A 20941-nucleotide genomic window follows, 5' to 3' on the forward strand; every position below is an offset into this window, starting at 1 on the left:
GGCCACAGGGAGACTTCGATTTATAACTGGTGGCAGAAACATACATGCTTCCAGTCTATGCGGTCGGCCAAATGCACCAAGCATCCATGACAACAAGCAAACTGTGGACCTACGACAACAACAGTGAACTGAACAGTCAGAACAACATCACACCTGACGCCTGAACAGGGATTTTAACCCTGGACCCTCAGATTAAAAGTCTGATGCTCTACAACTGAGCCATCCAGGCTTCGAAAAGGGTATTTTTACTGGTGAAAATGTGTTTGGGATAAAACCAAAAGAACTTTGTCCATTTCCTCAGATTCTGGACTGGGGGAGGGTTGACGAAAAGTTGCATGTAGACGCAGAAAACCACAGGTTAAAGGGAAATGTCAACTTGCTGAGGACTAACCAAATTCATAACTCACTGATGGCCACAGCGAGACTTTGATTTACAACTGCCGGCAGTGTATGCGGTCGGCCAAATGCACCAATCATCCATGACAACAAGCAAACTGTGGACCTCCACAACAATAGTGAGCTGAACAGTCACAACAACATCACTCCTGACGCCTGAACAGGGACTTGAACCCTGGACCCTCAGATTAAAAGTCTGATGCTCTACCGACTGAGCCATCCAGGCTTCGAAAAGGGTATTTTTACTGGTGAAAATGTGTTTGGGATAAAACCAAAAGAACTTTGTCCATATCCTCAGATTCTGGACTGGGGGAGGGTTGACGAAAAGTTGCATGTAGACGGAGAAAACCACAGGTTAAAGGGAAATGTCAACGTGCTGAGGACTAACCAAATTCATAACTCACTGATGGTCACAGGGAGACTTCGATTTATAACTGGTGGCAGAAACATACATGCTTCCAGTCTATGCGGTCGGCCAAATGCACCAAGCATCCATGACAACAAGCAAACTGTGGACCTCCGACAACAATAGTGAACTGAACAGTCACAACAACATCACACCTGACGCCTGAACAGGGACTTGAACCCTGGACCCTCAGATTAAAAGTCTGATGCTCTACCGACTGAGCCATCCAGGCTTCAAAAAGGGTATTTTTACTGGTGAAAATGTGTTTGGGATAAAACCAAAAGAACTTTGTCCATTTCCTCAGATTCTGGACCGGGGGAGGGTTGACGAAAAGTTGCATGTAGACGCAGAAAACCACAGGTTAAAGGGAAATGTCAACGTGCTGAGGACTAACCAAATTCATAACTCACTGATGGTCACAGGGAGACTTCGATTTATAACTGGTGGCAGAAACATACATGCTTCCAGTCTATGCGGTCGGCCAAATGCACCAAGCATCCATGACAACAAGCAAACTGTGGACCTCCGACAACAATAGTGAACTGAACAGTCACAACAACATCACACCTGACGCCTGAACAGGGACTTGAACCCTGGACCCTCAGATTAAAAGTCTGATGCTCTACCGACTGAGCCATCCAGGCTTCAAAAAGGGTATTTTTACTGGTGAAAATGTGTTTGGGATAAAACCAAAAGAACTTTGTCCATTTCCTCAGATTCTGGACCGGGGGAGGGTTGACGAAAAGTTGCATGTAGACGCAGAAAACCACAGGTTAAAGGGAAATCTCAACTTGCTGAGGACTAACCAAATTCATAACTCACTGATGGCCACAGCGAGACTTTGATTTACAACTGCCGGCAGTGTATGCGGTCGGCCAAATGCACCAATCATCCATGACAACAAGCAAACTCTGGACCTCCGACAACAATAGTGAGCTGAACAGTCACAACAACATCACTCCTGACGCCTGAACAGGGACTTGAACCCTGGACCCTCAGATTAAAAGTCTGATGCTCTACCGACTGAGCCATCCAGGCTTCGAAAAGGGTATTTTTACTGGTGAAAATGTGTTCGGGATAAAACCAAAAGAACTTTGTCCATATCCTCAGATTCTGGACTGGGGAGGGTTGACGAAAAGTTGCATGTAGACGGAGAAAACCACAGGTTAAAGGGAAATGTCAACGTGCTGAGGACTAACCAAATTCATAACTCACTGATGGCCACAGGGAGACTTTGATTTACAACTGCTGGCAGTACATGCGGTCGGCCAAATGCACCAATCATCCATGACAACAAGCAAACTGTGGACCTCCGACAACAATAGTGAACTGAACAGTCACACCAACATCACACCTCACGCCTGAACAGGGACTTGAACCCTGGACCCTCAGATTAAGAGTCTGATGCGCTACCGACTGAGCCATCCAGGCTTCGAAAAGGGTATTTTTACTGGTGAAAATGTGTTCGGGATAAAACCAAAAATAACATTGTCCATTTCCTCAGATTCTGGACTGGGGGAGGGTTGACGAAAAGTTGCATGTAGACGCAGAAAACCACAGGTTAAAGGGAAATGTCAACTTGCTGAGGACTAACCAAATTCATAACTCACTGATGGCCACAGCGAGACTTTGATTTACAACTGCCGGCAGTGTATGCGGTCGGCCAAATGCACCAATCATCCATGACAACAAGCAAACTGTGGACCTCCGACAACAATAGTGAGCTGAACAGTCACAACAACATCACTCCTGACGCCTGAACAGGGACTTGAACCCTGGACCCTCAGATTAAAAGTCTGATGCTCTACCGACTGAGCCATCCAGGCTTCGAAAAGGGAATTTTTACTGGTGAAAATGTGTTTGGGATAAAACCAAAATAACTTTGTCCATATCCTCAGATTCTGGACTGGGGGAGGGTTGACGAAAAGTTGCATGTAGACGGAGAAAACCACAGGTTAAAGGGAAATGTCAACGTGCTGAGGACTAACCAAATTCATAACTCACTGATGGTCACAGGGAGACTTCGATTTATAACTGGTGGCAGAAACATACATGCTTCCAGTCTATGCGGTCGGCCAAATGCACCAAGCATCCATGACAACAAGCAAACTGTGGACCTCCGACAACAATAGTGAACTGAACAGTCACAACAACATCACACCTGACGCCTGAACAGGGACTTGAACCCTGGACCCTCAGATTAAAAGTCTGATGCTCTACCGACTGAGCCATCCAGGCTTCAAAAAGGGTATTTTTACTGGTGAAAATGTGTTTGGGATAAAACCAAAAGAACTTTGTCCATTTCCTCAGATTCTGGACCGGGGGAGGGTTGACGAAAAGTTGCATGTAGACGCAGAAAACCACAGGTTAAAGGGAAATCTCAACTTGCTGAGGACTAACCAAATTCATAACTCACTGATGGCCACAGCGAGACATTGATTTACAACTGCCGGCAGTGTATGCGGTCGGCCAAATGCACCAATCATCCATGACAACAAGCAAACTCTGGACCTCCGACAACAATAGTGAGCTGAACAGTCACAACAACATCACTCCTGACGCCTGAACAGGGACTTGAACCCTGGACCCTCAGATTAAAAGTCTGATGCTCTACCGACTGAGCCATCCAGGCTTCGAAAAGGGTATTTTTACTGGTGAAAATGTGTTCGGGATAAAACCAAAAGAACTTTGTCCATATCCTCAGATTCTGGACTGGGGGAGGGTTGACGAAAAGTTGCATGTAGACGGAGAAAACCACAGGTTAAAGGGAAATCTCAACGTGCGGAGGACTAACCAAATTCATAACTCACTGATGGCCACAGGGAGACTTCGATTTATAACTGGTGGCAGAAACATACATGCTTCCAGTCTATGCGGTCGGCCAAATGCACCAAGCATCCATGACAACAAGCAAACTGTGGACCTACGACAACAACAGTGAACTGAACAGTCAGAACAACATCACACCTGACGCCTGAACAGGGATTTTAACCCTGGACCCTCAGATTAAAAGTCTGATGCTCTACAACTGAGCCATCCAGGCTTCGAAAAGGGTATTTTTACTGGTGAAAATGTGTTTGGGATAAAACCAAAAGAACTTTGTCCATTTCCTCAGATTCTGGACTGGGGGAGGGTTGACGAAAAGTTGCATGTAGACGCAGAAAACCACAGGTTAAAGGGAAATGTCAACTTGCTGAGGACTAACCAAATTCATAACTCACTGATGGCCACAGCGAGACTTTGATTTACAACTGCCGGCAGTGTATGCGGTCGGCCAAATGCACCAATCATCCATGACAACAAGCAAACTGTGGACCTCCACAACAATAGTGAGCTGAACAGTCACAACAACATCACTCCTGACGCCTGAACAGGGACTTGAACCCTGGACCCTCAGATTAAAAGTCTGATGCTCTACCGACTGAGCCATCCAGGCTTCGAAAAGGGTATTTTTACTGGTGAAAATGTGTTTGGGATAAAACCAAAAGAACTTTGTCCATATCCTCAGATTCTGGACTGGGGGAGGGTTGACGAAAAGTTGCATGTAGACGGAGAAAACCACAGGTTAAAGGGAAATGTCAACGTGCTGAGGACTAACCAAATTCATAACTCACTGATGGTCACAGGGAGACTTCGATTTATAACTGGTGGCAGAAACATACATGCTTCCAGTCTATGCGGTCGGCCAAATGCACCAAGCATCCATGACAACAAGCAAACTGTGGACCTCCGACAACAATAGTGAACTGAACAGTCACAACAACATCACACCTGACGCCTGAACAGGGACTTGAACCCTGGACCCTCAGATTAAAAGTCTGATGCTCTACCGACTGAGCCATCCAGGCTTCAAAAAGGGTATTTTTACTGGTGAAAATGTGTTTGGGATAAAACCAAAAGAACTTTGTCCATTTCCTCAGATTCTGGACCGGGGGAGGGTTGACGAAAAGTTGCATGTAGACGCAGAAAACCACAGGTTAAAGGGAAATGTCAACGTGCTGAGGACTAACCAAATTCATAACTCACTGATGGTCACAGGGAGACTTCGATTTATAACTGGTGGCAGAAACATACATGCTTCCAGTCTATGCGGTCGGCCAAATGCACCAAGCATCCATGACAACAAGCAAACTGTGGACCTCCGACAACAATAGTGAACTGAACAGTCACAACAACATCACACCTGACGCCTGAACAGGGACTTGAACCCTGGACCCTCAGATTAAAAGTCTGATGCTCTACCGACTGAGCCATCCAGGCTTCAAAAAGGGTATTTTTACTGGTGAAAATGTGTTTGGGATAAAACCAAAAGAACTTTGTCCATTTCCTCAGATTCTGGACCGGGGGAGGGTTGACGAAAAGTTGCATGTAGACGCAGAAAACCACAGGTTAAAGGGAAATCTCAACTTGCTAAGGACTAACCAAATTCATAACTCACTGATGGCCACAGCGAGACTTTGATTTACAACTGCCGGCAGTGTATGCGGTCGGCCAAATGCACCAATCATCCATGACAACAAGCAAACTCTGGACCTCCGACAACAATAGTGAGCTGAACAGTCACAACAACATCACTCCTGACGCTTGAACAGGGACTTGAACCCTGGACCCTCAGATTAAAAGTCTGATGCTCTACCGACTGAGCCATCCAGGCTTCGAAAAGGGTATTTTTACTGGTGAAAATGTGTTCGGGATAAAACCAAAAGAACTTTGTCCATATCCTCAGATTCTGGACTGGGGGAGGGTTGACGAAAAGTTGCATGTAGACGTAGAAAACCACAGGTTAAAGGGAAATCTCAACTTGCTGAGGACTAACCAAATTCATAACTCACTGATGGCCACAGCGAGACTTTGATTTACAACTGCCGGCAGTGTATGCGGTCGGCCAAATGCACCAATCATCCATGACAACAAGCAAACTGTGGACCTCCGACAACAATAGTGAGCTGAGCAGTCACAACAACATCACTCCTGACGCCTGAACAGGGACTTGAACCCTGGACCCTCAGATTAAAAGTCTGATGCTCTACCGACTGAGCCATCCAGGCTTCGAAAAGGGTATTTTTACTGGTGAAAATGTGTTCGGGATAAAACCAAAAGAACTTTGTCCATATCCTCAGATTCTGGACTGGGGGAGGGTTGACGAAAAGTTGCATGTAGACGGAGAAAACCACAGGTTAAAGGGAAATGTCAACGTGCTGAGGACTAACCAAATTCATAACTCACTGATGGCCACAGGGAGACTTTGATTTACAACTGCTGGCAGTACATGCGGTCGGCCAAATGCACCAATCATCCATGACAACAAGCAAACTGTGGACCTCCGACAACAATAGTGAACTGAACAGTCACACCAACATCACACCTCACGCCTGAACAGGGACTTGAACCCTGGACCCTCAGATTAAGAGTCTGATGCGCTACCGACTGAGCCATCCAGGCTTCGAAAAGGGTATTTTTACTGGTGAAAATGTGTTCGGGATAAAACCAAAAATAACATTGTCCATTTCCTCAGATTCTGGACTGGGGGAGGGTTGACGAAAAGTTGCATGTAGACGCAGAAAACCACAGGTTAAAGGGAAATGTCAACTTGCTGAGGACTAACCAAATTCATAACTCACTGATGGCCACAGCGAGACTTTGATTTACAACTGCCGGCAGTGTATGCGGTCGGCCAAATGCACCAATCATCCATGACAACAAGCAAACTGTGGACCTCCGACAACAATAGTGAGCTGAACAGTCACAACAACATCACTCCTGACGCCTGAACAGGGACTTGAACCCTGGACCCTCAGATTAAAAGTCTGATGCTCTACCGACTGAGCCATCCAGGCTTCGAAAAGGGAATTTTTACTGGTGAAAATGTGTTTGGGATAAAACCAAAATAACTTTGTCCATATCCTCAGATTCTGGACTGGGGGAGGGTTGACGAAAAGTTGCATGTAGACGGAGAAAACCACAGGTTAAAGGGAAATGTCAACGTGCTGAGGACTAACCAAATTCATAACTCACTGATGGTCACAGGGAGACTTCGATTTATAACTGGTGGCAGAAACATACATGCTTCCAGTCTATGCGGTCGGCCAAATGCACCAAGCATCCATGACAACAAGCAAACTGTGGACCTCCGACAACAATAGTGAACTGAACAGTCACAACAACATCACACCTGACGCCTGAACAGGGACTTGAACCCTGGACCCTCAGATTAAAAGTCTGATGCTCTACCGACTGAGCCATCCAGGCTTCAAAAAGGGTATTTTTACTGGTGAAAATGTGTTTGGGATAAAACCAAAAGAACTTTGTCCATTTCCTCAGATTCTGGACCGGGGGAGGGTTGACGAAAAGTTGCATGTAGACGCAGAAAACCACAGGTTAAAGGGAAATCTCAACTTGCTGAGGACTAACCAAATTCATAACTCACTGATGGCCACAGCGAGACATTGATTTACAACTGCCGGCAGTGTATGCAGTCGGCCAAATGCACCAATCATCCATGACAACAAGCAAACTCTGGACCTCCGACAACAATAGTGAGCTGAACAGTCACAACAACATCACTCCTGACGCCTGAACAGGGACTTGAACCCTGGACCCTCAGATTAAAAGTCTGATGCTCTACCGACTGAGCCATCCAGGCTTCGAAAAGGGTATTTTTACTGGTGAAAATGTGTTCGGGATAAAACCAAAATAACTTTGTCCATATCCTCAGATTCTGGACTGGGGGAGGGTTGACGAAAAGTTGCATGTAGACGGAGAAAACCACAGGTTAAAGGGAAATCTCAACGTGCTGAGGACTAACCAAATTCATAACTCACTGATGGCCACAGGGAGACTTCGATTTATAACTGGTAGCAGAAATATACATGCTTCCAGTCTATGCGGTCGGCCAAATGCACCAAGCATCCATGACAACAAGCAAACTGTGGACCTACGACAACAACAGTGAACTGAACAGTCAGAACAACATCACACCTGACGCCTGAACAGGGATTTTAACCCTGGACCCTCAGATTAAAAGTCTGATGCTCTACAACTGAGCCATCCAGGCTTCGAAAAGGGTATTTTTACTGGTGAAAATGTGTTTGGGATAAAACCAAAAGAACTTTGTCCATTTCCTCAGATTCTGGACCGGGGGAGGGTTGACGAAAAGTTGCATGTAGACGCAGAAAACCACAGGTTAAAGGGAAATCTCAACTTGCTGAGGACTAACCAAATTCATAACTCACTGATGGCCACAGCGAGACTTTGATTTACAACTGCCGGCAGTGTATGCGGTCGGCCAAATGCACCAATCATCCATGACAACAAGCAAACTCTGGACCTCCGACAACAATAGTGAGCTGAACAGTCACAACAACATCACTCCTGACGCTTGAACAGGGACTTGAACCCTGGACCCTCAGATTAAAAGTCTGATGCTCTACCGACTGAGCCATCCAGGCTTCGAAAAGGGTATTTTTACTGGTGAAAATGTGTTCGGGATAAAACCAAAAGAACTTTGTCCATATCCTCAGATTCTGGACTGGGGGAGGGTTGACGAAAAGTTGCATGTAGACGTAGAAAACCACAGGTTAAAGGGAAATCTCAACTTGCTGAGGACTAACCAAATTCATAACTCACTGATGGCCACAGCGAGACTTTGATTTACAACTGCCGGCAGTGTATGCGGTCGGCCAAATGCACCAATCATCCATGACAACAAGCAAACTGTGGACCTCCGACAACAATAGTGAGCTGAGCAGTCACAACAACATCACTCCTGACGCCTGAACAGGGACTTGAACCCTGGACCCTCAGATTAAAAGTCTGATGCTCTACCGACTGAGCCATCCAGGCTTCGAAAAGGGTATTTTTACTGGTGAAAATGTGTTCGGGATAAAACCAAAAATAACATTGTCCATTTCCTCAGATTCTGGACTGGGGGAGGGTTGACGAAAAGTTGCATGTAGACGCAGAAAACCACAGGTTAAAGGGAAATGTCAACTTGCTGAGGACTAACCAAATTCATAACTCACTGATGGCCACAGCGAGACTTTGATTTACAACTGCCGGCAGTGTATGCGGTCGGCCAAATGCACCAATCATCCATGACAACAAGCAAACTGTGGACCTCCGACAACAATAGTGAGCTGAACAGTCACAACAACATCACTCCTGACGCCTGAACAGGGACTTGAACCCTGGACCCTCAGATTAAAAGTCTGATGCTCTACCGACTGAGCCATCCAGGCTTCGAAAAGGGTATTTTTACTGGTGAAAATGTGTTCGGGATAAAACCAAAAGAACTTTGTCCATATCCTCAGATTCTGGACTGGGGGAGGGTTGACGAAAAGTTGCATGTAGACGGAGAAAACCACAGGTTAAAGGGAAATCTCAACGTGCGGAGGACTAACCAAATTCATAACTCACTGATGGCCACAGGGAGACTTCGATTTATAACTGGTGGCAGAAACATACATGCTTCCAGTCTATGCGGTCGGCCAAATGCACCAAGCATCCATGACAACAAGCAAACTGTGGACCTACGACAACAACAGTGAACTGAACAGTCAGAACAACATCACACCTGACGCCTGAACAGGGATTTTAACCCTGGACCCTCAGATTAAAAGTCTGATGCTCTACAACTGAGCCATCCAGGCTTCGAAAAGGGTATTTTTACTGGTGAAAATGTGTTCGGGATAAAACCAAAAGAACTTTGTCCATATCCTCAGATTCTGGACTGGGGGAGGGTTGACGAAAAGTTGCATGTAGACGGAGAAAACCACAGGTTAAAGGGAAATCTCAACGTGCGGAGGACTAACCAAATTCATAACTCACTGATGGCCACAGGGAGACTTCGATTTATAACTGGTGGCAGAAACATACATGCTTCCAGTCTATGCGGTCGGCCAAATGCACCAAGCATCCATGACAACAAGCAAACTGTGGACCTACGACAACAACAGTGAACTGAACAGTCAGAACAACATCACACCTGACGCCTGAACAGGGATTTTAACCCTGGACCCTCAGATTAAAAGTCTGATGCTCTACAACTGAGCCATCCAGGCTTCGAAAAGGGTATTTTTACTGGTGAAAATGTGTTTGGGATAAAACCAAAAGAACTTTGTCCATTTCCTCAGATTCTGGACTGGGGGAGGGTTGACGAAAAGTTGCATGTAGACGCAGAAAACCACAGGTTAAAGGGAAATGTCAACTTGCTGAGGACTAACCAAATTCATAACTCACTGATGGCCACAGCGAGACTTTGATTTACAACTGCCGGCAGTGTATGCGGTCGGCCAAATGCACCAATCATCCATGACAACAAGCAAACTGTGGACCTCCACAACAATAGTGAGCTGAACAGTCACAACAACATCACTCCTGACGCCTGAACAGGGACTTGAACCCTGGACCCTCAGATTAAAAGTCTGATGCTCTACCGACTGAGCCATCCAGGCTTCGAAAAGGGTATTTTTACTGGTGAAAATGTGTTTGGGATAAAACCAAAAGAACTTTGTCCATATCCTCAGATTCTGGACTGGGGGAGGGTTGACGAAAAGTTGCATGTAGACGGAGAAAACCACAGGTTAAAGGGAAATGTCAACGTGCTGAGGACTAACCAAATTCATAACTCACTGATGGTCACAGGGAGACTTCGATTTATAACTGGTGGCAGAAACATACATGCTTCCAGTCTATGCGGTCGGCCAAATGCACCAAGCATCCATGACAACAAGCAAACTGTGGACCTCCGACAACAATAGTGAACTGAACAGTCACAACAACATCACACCTGACGCCTGAACAGGGACTTGAACCCTGGACCCTCAGATTAAAAGTCTGATGCTCTACCGACTGAGCCATCCAGGCTTCAAAAAGGGTATTTTTACTGGTGAAAATGTGTTTGGGATAAAACCAAAAGAACTTTGTCCATTTCCTCAGATTCTGGACCGGGGGAGGGTTGACGAAAAGTTGCATGTAGACGCAGAAAACCACAGGTTAAAGGGAAATGTCAACGTGCTGAGGACTAACCAAATTCATAACTCACTGATGGTCACAGGGAGACTTCGATTTATAACTGGTGGCAGAAACATACATGCTTCCAGTCTATGCGGTCGGCCAAATGCACCAAGCATCCATGACAACAAGCAAACTGTGGACCTCCGACAACAATAGTGAACTGAACAGTCACAACAACATCACACCTGACGCCTGAACAGGGACTTGAACCCTGGACCCTCAGATTAAAAGTCTGATGCTCTACCGACTGAGCCATCCAGGCTTCAAAAAGGGTATTTTTACTGGTGAAAATGTGTTTGGGATAAAACCAAAAGAACTTTGTCCATTTCCTCAGATTCTGGACCGGGGGAGGGTTGACGAAAAGTTGCATGTAGACGCAGAAAACCACAGGTTAAAGGGAAATCTCAACTTGCTAAGGACTAACCAAATTCATAACTCACTGATGGCCACAGCGAGACTTTGATTTACAACTGCCGGCAGTGTATGCGGTCGGCCAAATGCACCAATCATCCATGACAACAAGCAAACTCTGGACCTCCGACAACAATAGTGAGCTGAACAGTCACAACAACATCACTCCTGACGCTTGAACAGGGACTTGAACCCTGGACCCTCAGATTAAAAGTCTGATGCTCTACCGACTGAGCCATCCAGGCTTCGAAAAGGGTATTTTTACTGGTGAAAATGTGTTCGGGATAAAACCAAAAGAACTTTGTCCATATCCTCAGATTCTGGACTGGGGGAGGGTTGACGAAAAGTTGCATGTAGACGTAGAAAACCACAGGTTAAAGGGAAATCTCAACTTGCTGAGGACTAACCAAATTCATAACTCACTGATGGCCACAGCGAGACTTTGATTTACAACTGCCGGCAGTGTATGCGGTCGGCCAAATGCACCAATCATCCATGACAACAAGCAAACTGTGGACCTCCGACAACAATAGTGAGCTGAGCAGTCACAACAACATCACTCCTGACGCCTGAACAGGGACTTGAACCCTGGACCCTCAGATTAAAAGTCTGATGCTCTACCGACTGAGCCATCCAGGCTTCGAAAAGGGTATTTTTACTGGTGAAAATGTGTTCGGGATAAAACCAAAAGAACTTTGTCCATATCCTCAGATTCTGGACTGGGGGAGGGTTGACGAAAAGTTGCATGTAGACGGAGAAAACCACAGGTTAAAGGGAAATGTCAACGTGCTGAGGACTAACCAAATTCATAACTCACTGATGGCCACAGGGAGACTTTGATTTACAACTGCTGGCAGTACATGCGGTCGGCCAAATGCACCAATCATCCATGACAACAAGCAAACTGTGGACCTCCGACAACAATAGTGAACTGAACAGTCACACCAACATCACACCTCACGCCTGAACAGGGACTTGAACCCTGGACCCTCAGATTAAGAGTCTGATGCGCTACCGACTGAGCCATCCAGGCTTCGAAAAGGGTATTTTTACTGGTGAAAATGTGTTCGGGATAAAACCAAAAATAACATTGTCCATTTCCTCAGATTCTGGACTGGGGGAGGGTTGACGAAAAGTTGCATGTAGACGCAGAAAACCACAGGTTAAAGGGAAATGTCAACTTGCTGAGGACTAACCAAATTCATAACTCACTGATGGCCACAGCGAGACTTTGATTTACAACTGCCGGCAGTGTATGCGGTCGGCCAAATGCACCAATCATCCATGACAACAAGCAAACTGTGGACCTCCGACAACAATAGTGAGCTGAACAGTCACAACAACATCACTCCTGACGCCTGAACAGGGACTTGAACCCTGGACCCTCAGATTAAAAGTCTGATGCTCTACCGACTGAGCCATCCAGGCTTCGAAAAGGGAATTTTTACTGGTGAAAATGTGTTTGGGATAAAACCAAAATAACTTTGTCCATATCCTCAGATTCTGGACTGGGGGAGGGTTGACGAAAAGTTGCATGTAGACGGAGAAAACCACAGGTTAAAGGGAAATGTCAACGTGCTGAGGACTAACCAAATTCATAACTCACTGATGGTCACAGGGAGACTTCGATTTATAACTGGTGGCAGAAACATACATGCTTCCAGTCTATGCGGTCGGCCAAATGCACCAAGCATCCATGACAACAAGCAAACTGTGGACCTCCGACAACAATAGTGAACTGAACAGTCACAACAACATCACACCTGACGCCTGAACAGGGACTTGAACCCTGGACCCTCAGATTAAAAGTCTGATGCTCTACCGACTGAGCCATCCAGGCTTCAAAAAGGGTATTTTTACTGGTGAAAATGTGTTTGGGATAAAACCAAAAGAACTTTGTCCATTTCCTCAGATTCTGGACCGGGGGAGGGTTGACGAAAAGTTGCATGTAGACGCAGAAAACCACAGGTTAAAGGGAAATCTCAACTTGCTGAGGACTAACCAAATTCATAACTCACTGATGGCCACAGCGAGACATTGATTTACAACTGCCGGCAGTGTATGCAGTCGGCCAAATGCACCAATCATCCATGACAACAAGCAAACTCTGGACCTCCGACAACAATAGTGAGCTGAACAGTCACAACAACATCACTCCTGACGCCTGAACAGGGACTTGAACCCTGGACCCTCAGATTAAAAGTCTGATGCTCTACCGACTGAGCCATCCAGGCTTCGAAAAGGGTATTTTTACTGGTGAAAATGTGTTCGGGATAAAACCAAAATAACTTTGTCCATATCCTCAGATTCTGGACTGGGGGAGGGTTGACGAAAAGTTGCATGTAGACGGAGAAAACCACAGGTTAAAGGGAAATCTCAACGTGCTGAGGACTAACCAAATTCATAACTCACTGATGGCCACAGGGAGACTTCGATTTATAACTGGTAGCAGAAATATACATGCTTCCAGTCTATGCGGTCGGCCAAATGCACCAAGCATCCATGACAACAAGCAAACTGTGGACCTACGACAACAACAGTGAACTGAACAGTCAGAACAACATCACACCTGACGCCTGAACAGGGATTTTAACCCTGGACCCTCAGATTAAAAGTCTGATGCTCTACAACTGAGCCATCCAGGCTTCGAAAAGGGTATTTTTACTGGTGAAAATGTGTTTGGGATAAAACCAAAAGAACTTTGTCCATTTCCTCAGATTCTGGACCGGGGGAGGGTTGACGAAAAGTTGCATGTAGACGCAGAAAACCACAGGTTAAAGGGAAATCTCAACTTGCTGAGGACTAACCAAATTCATAACTCACTGATGGCCACAGCGAGACTTTGATTTACAACTGCCGGCAGTGTATGCGGTCGGCCAAATGCACCAATCATCCATGACAACAAGCAAACTCTGGACCTCCGACAACAATAGTGAGCTGAACAGTCACAACAACATCACTCCTGACGCTTGAACAGGGACTTGAACCCTGGACCCTCAGATTAAAAGTCTGATGCTCTACCGACTGAGCCATCCAGGCTTCGAAAAGGGTATTTTTACTGGTGAAAATGTGTTCGGGATAAAACCAAAAGAACTTTGTCCATATCCTCAGATTCTGGACTGGGGGAGGGTTGACGAAAAGTTGCATGTAGACGTAGAAAACCACAGGTTAAAGGGAAATCTCAACTTGCTGAGGACTAACCAAATTCATAACTCACTGATGGCCACAGCGAGACTTTGATTTACAACTGCCGGCAGTGTATGCGGTCGGCCAAATGCACCAATCATCCATGACAACAAGCAAACTGTGGACCTCCGACAACAATAGTGAGCTGAGCAGTCACAACAACATCACTCCTGACGCCTGAACAGGGACTTGAACCCTGGACCCTCAGATTAAAAGTCTGATGCTCTACCGACTGAGCCATCCAGGCTTCGAAAAGGGTATTTTTACTGGTGAAAATGTGTTCGGGATAAAACCAAAAATAACATTGTCCATTTCCTCAGATTCTGGACTGGGGGAGGGTTGACGAAAAGTTGCATGTAGACGCAGAAAACCACAGGTTAAAGGGAAATGTCAACTTGCTGAGGACTAACCAAATTCATAACTCACTGATGGCCACAGCGAGACTTTGATTTACAACTGCCGGCAGTGTATGCGGTCGGCCAAATGCACCAATCATCCATGACAACAAGCAAACTGTGGACCTCCGACAACAATAGTGAGCTGAACAGTCACAACAACATCACTCCTGACGCCTGAACAGGGACTTGAACCCTGGACCCTCAGATTAAAAGTCTGATGCTCTACCGACTGAGCCATCCAGGCTTCGAAAAGGGAATTTTTACTGGTGAAAATGTGTTTGGGATAAAACCAAAATAACTTTGTCCATATCCTCAGATTCTGGACTGGGGGAGGGTTGACGAAAAGTTGCATGTAGACGGAGAAAACCACAGGTTAAAGGGAAATGTCAACGTGCTGAGGACTAACCAAATTCATAACTCACTGATGGTCACAGGGAGACTTCGATTTATAACTGGTGGCAGAAACATACATGCTTCCAGTCTATGCGGTCGGCCAAATGCACCAAGCATCCATGACAACAAGCAAACTGTGGACCTCCGACAACAATAGTGAACTGAACAGTCACAACAACATCACACCTGACGCCTGAACAGGGACTTGAACCCTGGACCCTCAGATTAAAAGTCTGATGCTCTACCGACTGAGCCATCCAGGCTTCAAAAAGGGTATTTTTACTGGTGAAAATGTGTTTGGGATAAAACCAAAAGAACTTTGTCCATTTCCTCAGATTCTGGACCGGGGGAGGGTTGACGAAAAGTTGCATGTAGACGCAGAAAACCACAGGTTAAAGGGAAATCTCAACTTGCTGAGGACTAACCAAATTCATAACTCACTGATGGCCACAGCGAGACATTGATTTACAACTGCCGGCAGTGTATGCGGTCGGCCAAATGCACCAATCATCCATGACAACAAGCAAACTCTGGACCTCCGACAACAATAGTGAGCTGAACAGTCACAACAACATCACTCCTGACGCCTGAACAGGGACTTGAACCCTGGACCCTCAGATTAAAAGTCTGATGCTCTACCGACTGAGCCATCCAGGCTTCGAAAAGGGTATTTTTACTGGTGAAAATGTGTTCGGGATAAAACCAAAAGAACTTTGTCCATATCCTCAGATTCTGGACTGGGGGAGGGTTGACGAAAAGTTGCATGTAGACGGAGAAAACCACAGGTTAAAGGGAAATCTCAACGTGCTGAGGACTAACCAAATTCATAACTCACTGATGGCCACAGGGAGACTTTGATTTACAACTGCTGGCAGTACATGCGGTCGGCCAAATGCACCAATCATCCATGACAACAAGCAAACTGTGGACCTCCGACAACAATAGTGAACTGAACAGTCACAACAACATCACACCTGACGCCTGAACAGGGACTTGAACCCTGGACCCTCAGATTAAAAGTCTGATGCTCTACCGACTGAGCCATCCAGGCTTCGAAAAAGGTATTTTACTGGTGAAAATGTGTTTGGGATAAAACCAAAAGAACTTTGTCCATTTCCTCAGATTCTGGACTGGGGGAGGGTTGACGAAAAGTTGCATGTAGACGGAGAAAACCACAGGTTAAAGGGAAATGTCAACGTGCTGAGGACTAACCAAATTCATAACTCACTGATGGCCACAGGGAGACTTTGATTTACAACTGCTGGCAGTACATGCGGTCGGCCAAATGCACCAATCATCCATGACAACAAGCAAACTGTGGACCTACGACAACAACAGTGAACTGAACAGTCAGAACAACATCACTCCTGACGCCTGAACAGGGACTTGAACCCTGGACCCTCAGATTAAGAGTCTGATGCTCTACCAACTGAGCCATCCAGGCTTCAAAAAGGGTATTTTTACTGGTGAAAATGTGTTCGGGATAAAACCAAAAGCACTTTGTCCATTTCCTCATATTCTGGACTGGGGGAGGGTTGACGAAAAGTTGCATGTAGACGGAGAAAACCACAGGTTAAAGGGAAATCTCTACGTGCTGAGGACTAACCAAATTCATAACTCAATTTGAGCTGTGTGCCATCTTCATTTACTCTTAACCAGTAACATATACACAATATTTACACATCTGAACAAATCTCACAAGTGTTACCTTTATTACAACATCAAAATTATTACAATAGACCTTGTAGTTCGAGAAAAACACAATTGTTAGGATGAGTAAGCAATTTTTGAGCAGAGGCCGAAAAATAGGGCTACGGTTCTACAGGTTCTTGGGAAGGGTAGACCCTGATTTGCATGTGGCTTGGCTAAACAACGAAGGGTGGAATTTGATGTTTTTTTAGGCTCCATGTCAATGAATATATAACGCCTATAAATCACGCCTGAACACGGACTTGAACCCTGGACCCCCAGATTAAATGTCTGATGCTCTACCGACTGAAGACACAAACCTTGAAGTTTGATCTGGAATGTTGTCCAAGGTATTTATCAAGGTAAATTAACAGGCAATGTAATCCACATCTCAGATTAAACGTCTAATGCTCTGCCGACTGAACCAATCAGGCGCTACATCCCCAAGAGTCAGCAAAACCAGTTAGATATGACAGAAAACAGACTTCAAAAGATTTGAAGGATTAAAATCTACCAACTCTTTGATGGTGATGGAGGTAGGGATCTCGGTCCAGAGGCGGGCAAATTTCACAGGCGTCACCAGCTCCTGAGGGTCTCGGTCTACGTGGGCGTGGAGCATGAGGCGACAGAAGGAGGCCCGGAGGTCAAAGGGCAGCGTCTCGTCCATCATGCACAAGAAGATGAGCTCCACATCCAGCTGCTTGGAGATCTCATCAATGGCCAGATATTGACGGTCCAGACACATTCGCGCAAAGAGCTTCAGCTGGTACCTGAGGGTGTCCACAGAGACAGCTTTGATTTCTTCCATTGCCATTCTTGGCTGAATTTACAATATACTGCAAGTTAATGGTGTGATTTTCATGAAATCTTCTGTGCATGACCCCTACCTGTAGTAGGTGAGGACGTTCTCATCGTGAGCATTTCCTTGTCTCGCCTCCTGCGCCAGCTGTCTGATGCTCTTCTCCTGTCTCTCATTGGTCTTGTCTGTCCACACCAGCCACACCTGCAGGAAGAGACAAGAACAAAATCAGACTGATTTGACCTAGATGACCATCCCAAGCTTTATTTGGTGAAGCGGAAAAACATAGTTTTGCCTCTCTTTCTTCTCTCAAACAAAAACTTAAATTTTCAGAAATGTCTTTGAATGCTCTGCCTGCAGTCGATCTTTATCCAAAGTCCGTGTGTTCTAGACAGCCATGCAGAACATGTGAGGCTAATGGAGAAAATAAGAAGTAAACAGAGATGCAGGCAGATTTACCTCGTCCTCATCTCCATAGTCATCCATCCCCAGGTAGTCTCCCTCACCGCCACCAGGGGGCGCATCTTTGGGGGCACGACGTCTAGATGAAACAAAGCAGAAATCAAGTGAAATGATGTTATTACATTGAAAGCATCATTTAGATCGCCTAGTTTTAGTGGATTGCTCACATTTCAGCAGGAAACTATATTTCAAAATAAAAGCGCTGTTCTGGAAAAAAAAAAAGAAAACACACACTAGATCCAACCACTGATAAACGCTAGTCTGTGATTTTTATCCCCACCGACATTAATAATTAAACCCACAATGATGTCCTGTTCTTCTGTGAACTCACTGGTCCTCCTGTCATTTTAAATTCCATCTGGAGTGACGAGGAATTCAAAAACGCTTTTGCTGATCTGATTGACGGAAACAGCAACAGACCTATTTTGGAACCAATTGCGTGGTGTGAACGCTCCGTGTAATATTCCTATTACAGACCATATCCTCCCACATCAAATGTAATGTCAAATAAGCCTTAGATGATACAGAAATCATTTGTGATTGAGGGGGCAAAGGTCAACCCCCCCTCCCTGCCTGCCTCCTTACTCTGTCTTGATGAGGATGTCCTGGTTTTTGGGGTCCAGCACACATTTACAGATGAGCTCCTGAGTGACGGGGATAGCAACGTTGTTGGACACACACAGGTCTGACAGGTAGTCGAGAAACCTGCACAAACACAAACACAATGTAAGAATAATAAACTAACAACATGATGACGCCCCACCCCCCCTTGCTTCCCGCCTCCATGCGTACCTGGGCTCTCGGTTCTTGCGGACCAGGCTGACGAAGGTCTCAACCTCGGTCTTCGTGATGTGTTTCTCCAACAGTTTTCGGTTGTTGTGCAGCAGGGCGGTGATGGTGTCCTCAGCAAGGATGTCATAACCGATCTGACTCTGCATCACACCGAACTGCTTCGCTATATGCTCCTGAAAGGGGTGAGGAAGGTGAGGGAGACAGAGAGGCAGAGAGTGAGAGAGAATCGTTCTTAGCATCTCGACCTTCCTCGTGCACTTCCTCATCATCGTTCTTAGCATCTCGACCAACATTATTATCCTCCTTTGTGAAACAACCCTTCAGCTCACCTCAAGGTCCCTTCAGTAGCTGTGTAGGAGCTTTCAGCTACTGCCGATCTATCTGTGTTCCTCTGCAGTTTACTAAGTTTTGTAGATACTCCAAAATTCATTCTTTTACGAAGGACTGTAAGGACGTCTCGCCGGCTTATTAATCAAACAATCATCATTATCATCAACATCAAATCAGGTATTTCAAAACTATCCAGAATAAAGTAATTACAATAAAAGATCCAGGAAAGCCAACTGAACTGAACACATTGAATAAGATTTGACAGGTAGTTGACAAATGGGGTCATCGTCACCATCACTTTCATCATCATCTTCCTCCTCACCTGGTTCTTGCGGTAGTCCTCCTGGGAGTGTCGGAGGACCCGGTAGCAGAGTCTGAACATGTACTGGTAGGGAGAGTTCTTCTGGTCCGCCAGCTCCTCCAGATGCAGCAGAGGACCCTCCCCTCCCCCCCGGTCCTTAAAGGGAGCCTTCAGGATGCCAAAGATCTGAAACCACAATCAGGTATTTGTAGGTAGTTTCCTGCTTCTGCTTTGTGATTTATTTTTTAAATACCAGAGTAACTCTGGGATCATACCTGTTTGAGGATGTTTTGTTCTCTCATCAGTTTCTGTCTCTCTCGGTTGGCTTTGGTCATGACTACATCCAGGACCGCCTGACCGCTGTTGATGACGTCAGCCACGAAGAAAACCACGTCCTCCAGCAGCTTGATGGCAAACCTGATCGTCAAAACACACAGAACATTAACTCTTCCTCAAGGCCGGATTCTGATCATGTTTCCATGAATATCTCCGTCTCTCCCTGCTCAGAAATGTGAAGTTGATCAAGTCTGCTTTTAAGATTTGAAGAGACATCAGAAAATCCATTATTCCTTCATTCTTTAAAAGATGGAAAGCTTTCCTCTTTGTATGATCATGGTCTCAAGAAGACTTTTGTACAGATAATATATTTTTATTGTTACAACTAATTTCTTTTCTACATCATTCTTTGACTATCAAGAGGATCATCTGCCACTTTTAAGACATTTGGACCATTTTTACAAATGAACATTTCTTTCTTTCTCACACTGAGAAAGTTTTCAGACCAAATTCAAGTTATTTTTATTTATTTTAATTATTGTGTCCACTTTAACACATTCGTACGTGTATGCAGTACTCTAATCGAGATCATGGATTCATGACCACAAAAGATACCGTGGATATGAAATCGATTTTTTAACTCTCAGAAAATGTGATCCCTCGACCTAAACAGAGAAACACTTCAGCCGAAAAGGAGCTTTTGAATATGAATATTAAATTATGCCCATTTTTTGTGGAAATCAGATCAATTAACCTTGAAGTTATTTTTCAATAAACTATTATATGTCGATACAAACATGTACAGACATCAAATTAGTTCCTAAATTCACAAACAGATACACTAGCAACACTCCCTTATCACAGACACACACACACACACACACACACACACACGGAGTCGTACCGCCGGTCGTTCTGGCTGATGAAGCCCTGGCTGAACTGCTCCACCACGGTGCTCAGCATGGCGCTGGCATCGTTGGCGAAGTCCAGATCTCTGATCTCCATCACGGGAACGGAGACGATCGCAAACGCCTCCTTGTCCTCTTTTGTTGGACACGTTCCTAACTGCAGGACGAGTTGTGTTACTT

The 20941-nt window shown here is 45.4% G+C and overlaps 1 protein-coding gene across 3 annotated transcripts in view; it reads right to left on the reverse strand.

Moving 5' to 3' along the window:
* The window catches only part of itpr3 (inositol 1,4,5-trisphosphate receptor, type 3), a 154694-nt gene that overhangs the window by 104796 nt on the left and 28957 nt on the right, over positions 1-20941 (reverse strand). For all 3 annotated transcript variants that reach the window (XM_079274450.1, XM_079274449.1, XM_079274448.1), the window contains exons 13-20: positions 20758-20918; positions 19853-19994; positions 19599-19763; positions 18947-19119; positions 18740-18859; positions 18152-18233; positions 17781-17896; positions 17412-17663 (exon numbers count right to left, since the gene is read on the reverse strand). In XM_079274450.1, the coding sequence (XP_079130576.1) occupies positions 17412-17663; positions 17781-17896; positions 18152-18233; positions 18740-18859; positions 18947-19119; positions 19599-19763; positions 19853-19994; positions 20758-20918 (1211 nt within the window). The remainder of the gene's footprint in view (positions 1-17411; positions 17664-17780; positions 17897-18151; positions 18234-18739; positions 18860-18946; positions 19120-19598; positions 19764-19852; positions 19995-20757; positions 20919-20941) is intronic.

The sequence above is a fragment of the Melanostigma gelatinosum genome (assembly GCF_949748355.1).
Source record: "Melanostigma gelatinosum genome assembly, chromosome: 8".
NCBI classification, from domain to species: Eukaryota; Metazoa; Chordata; class Actinopteri; order Perciformes; family Zoarcidae; genus Melanostigma; species Melanostigma gelatinosum.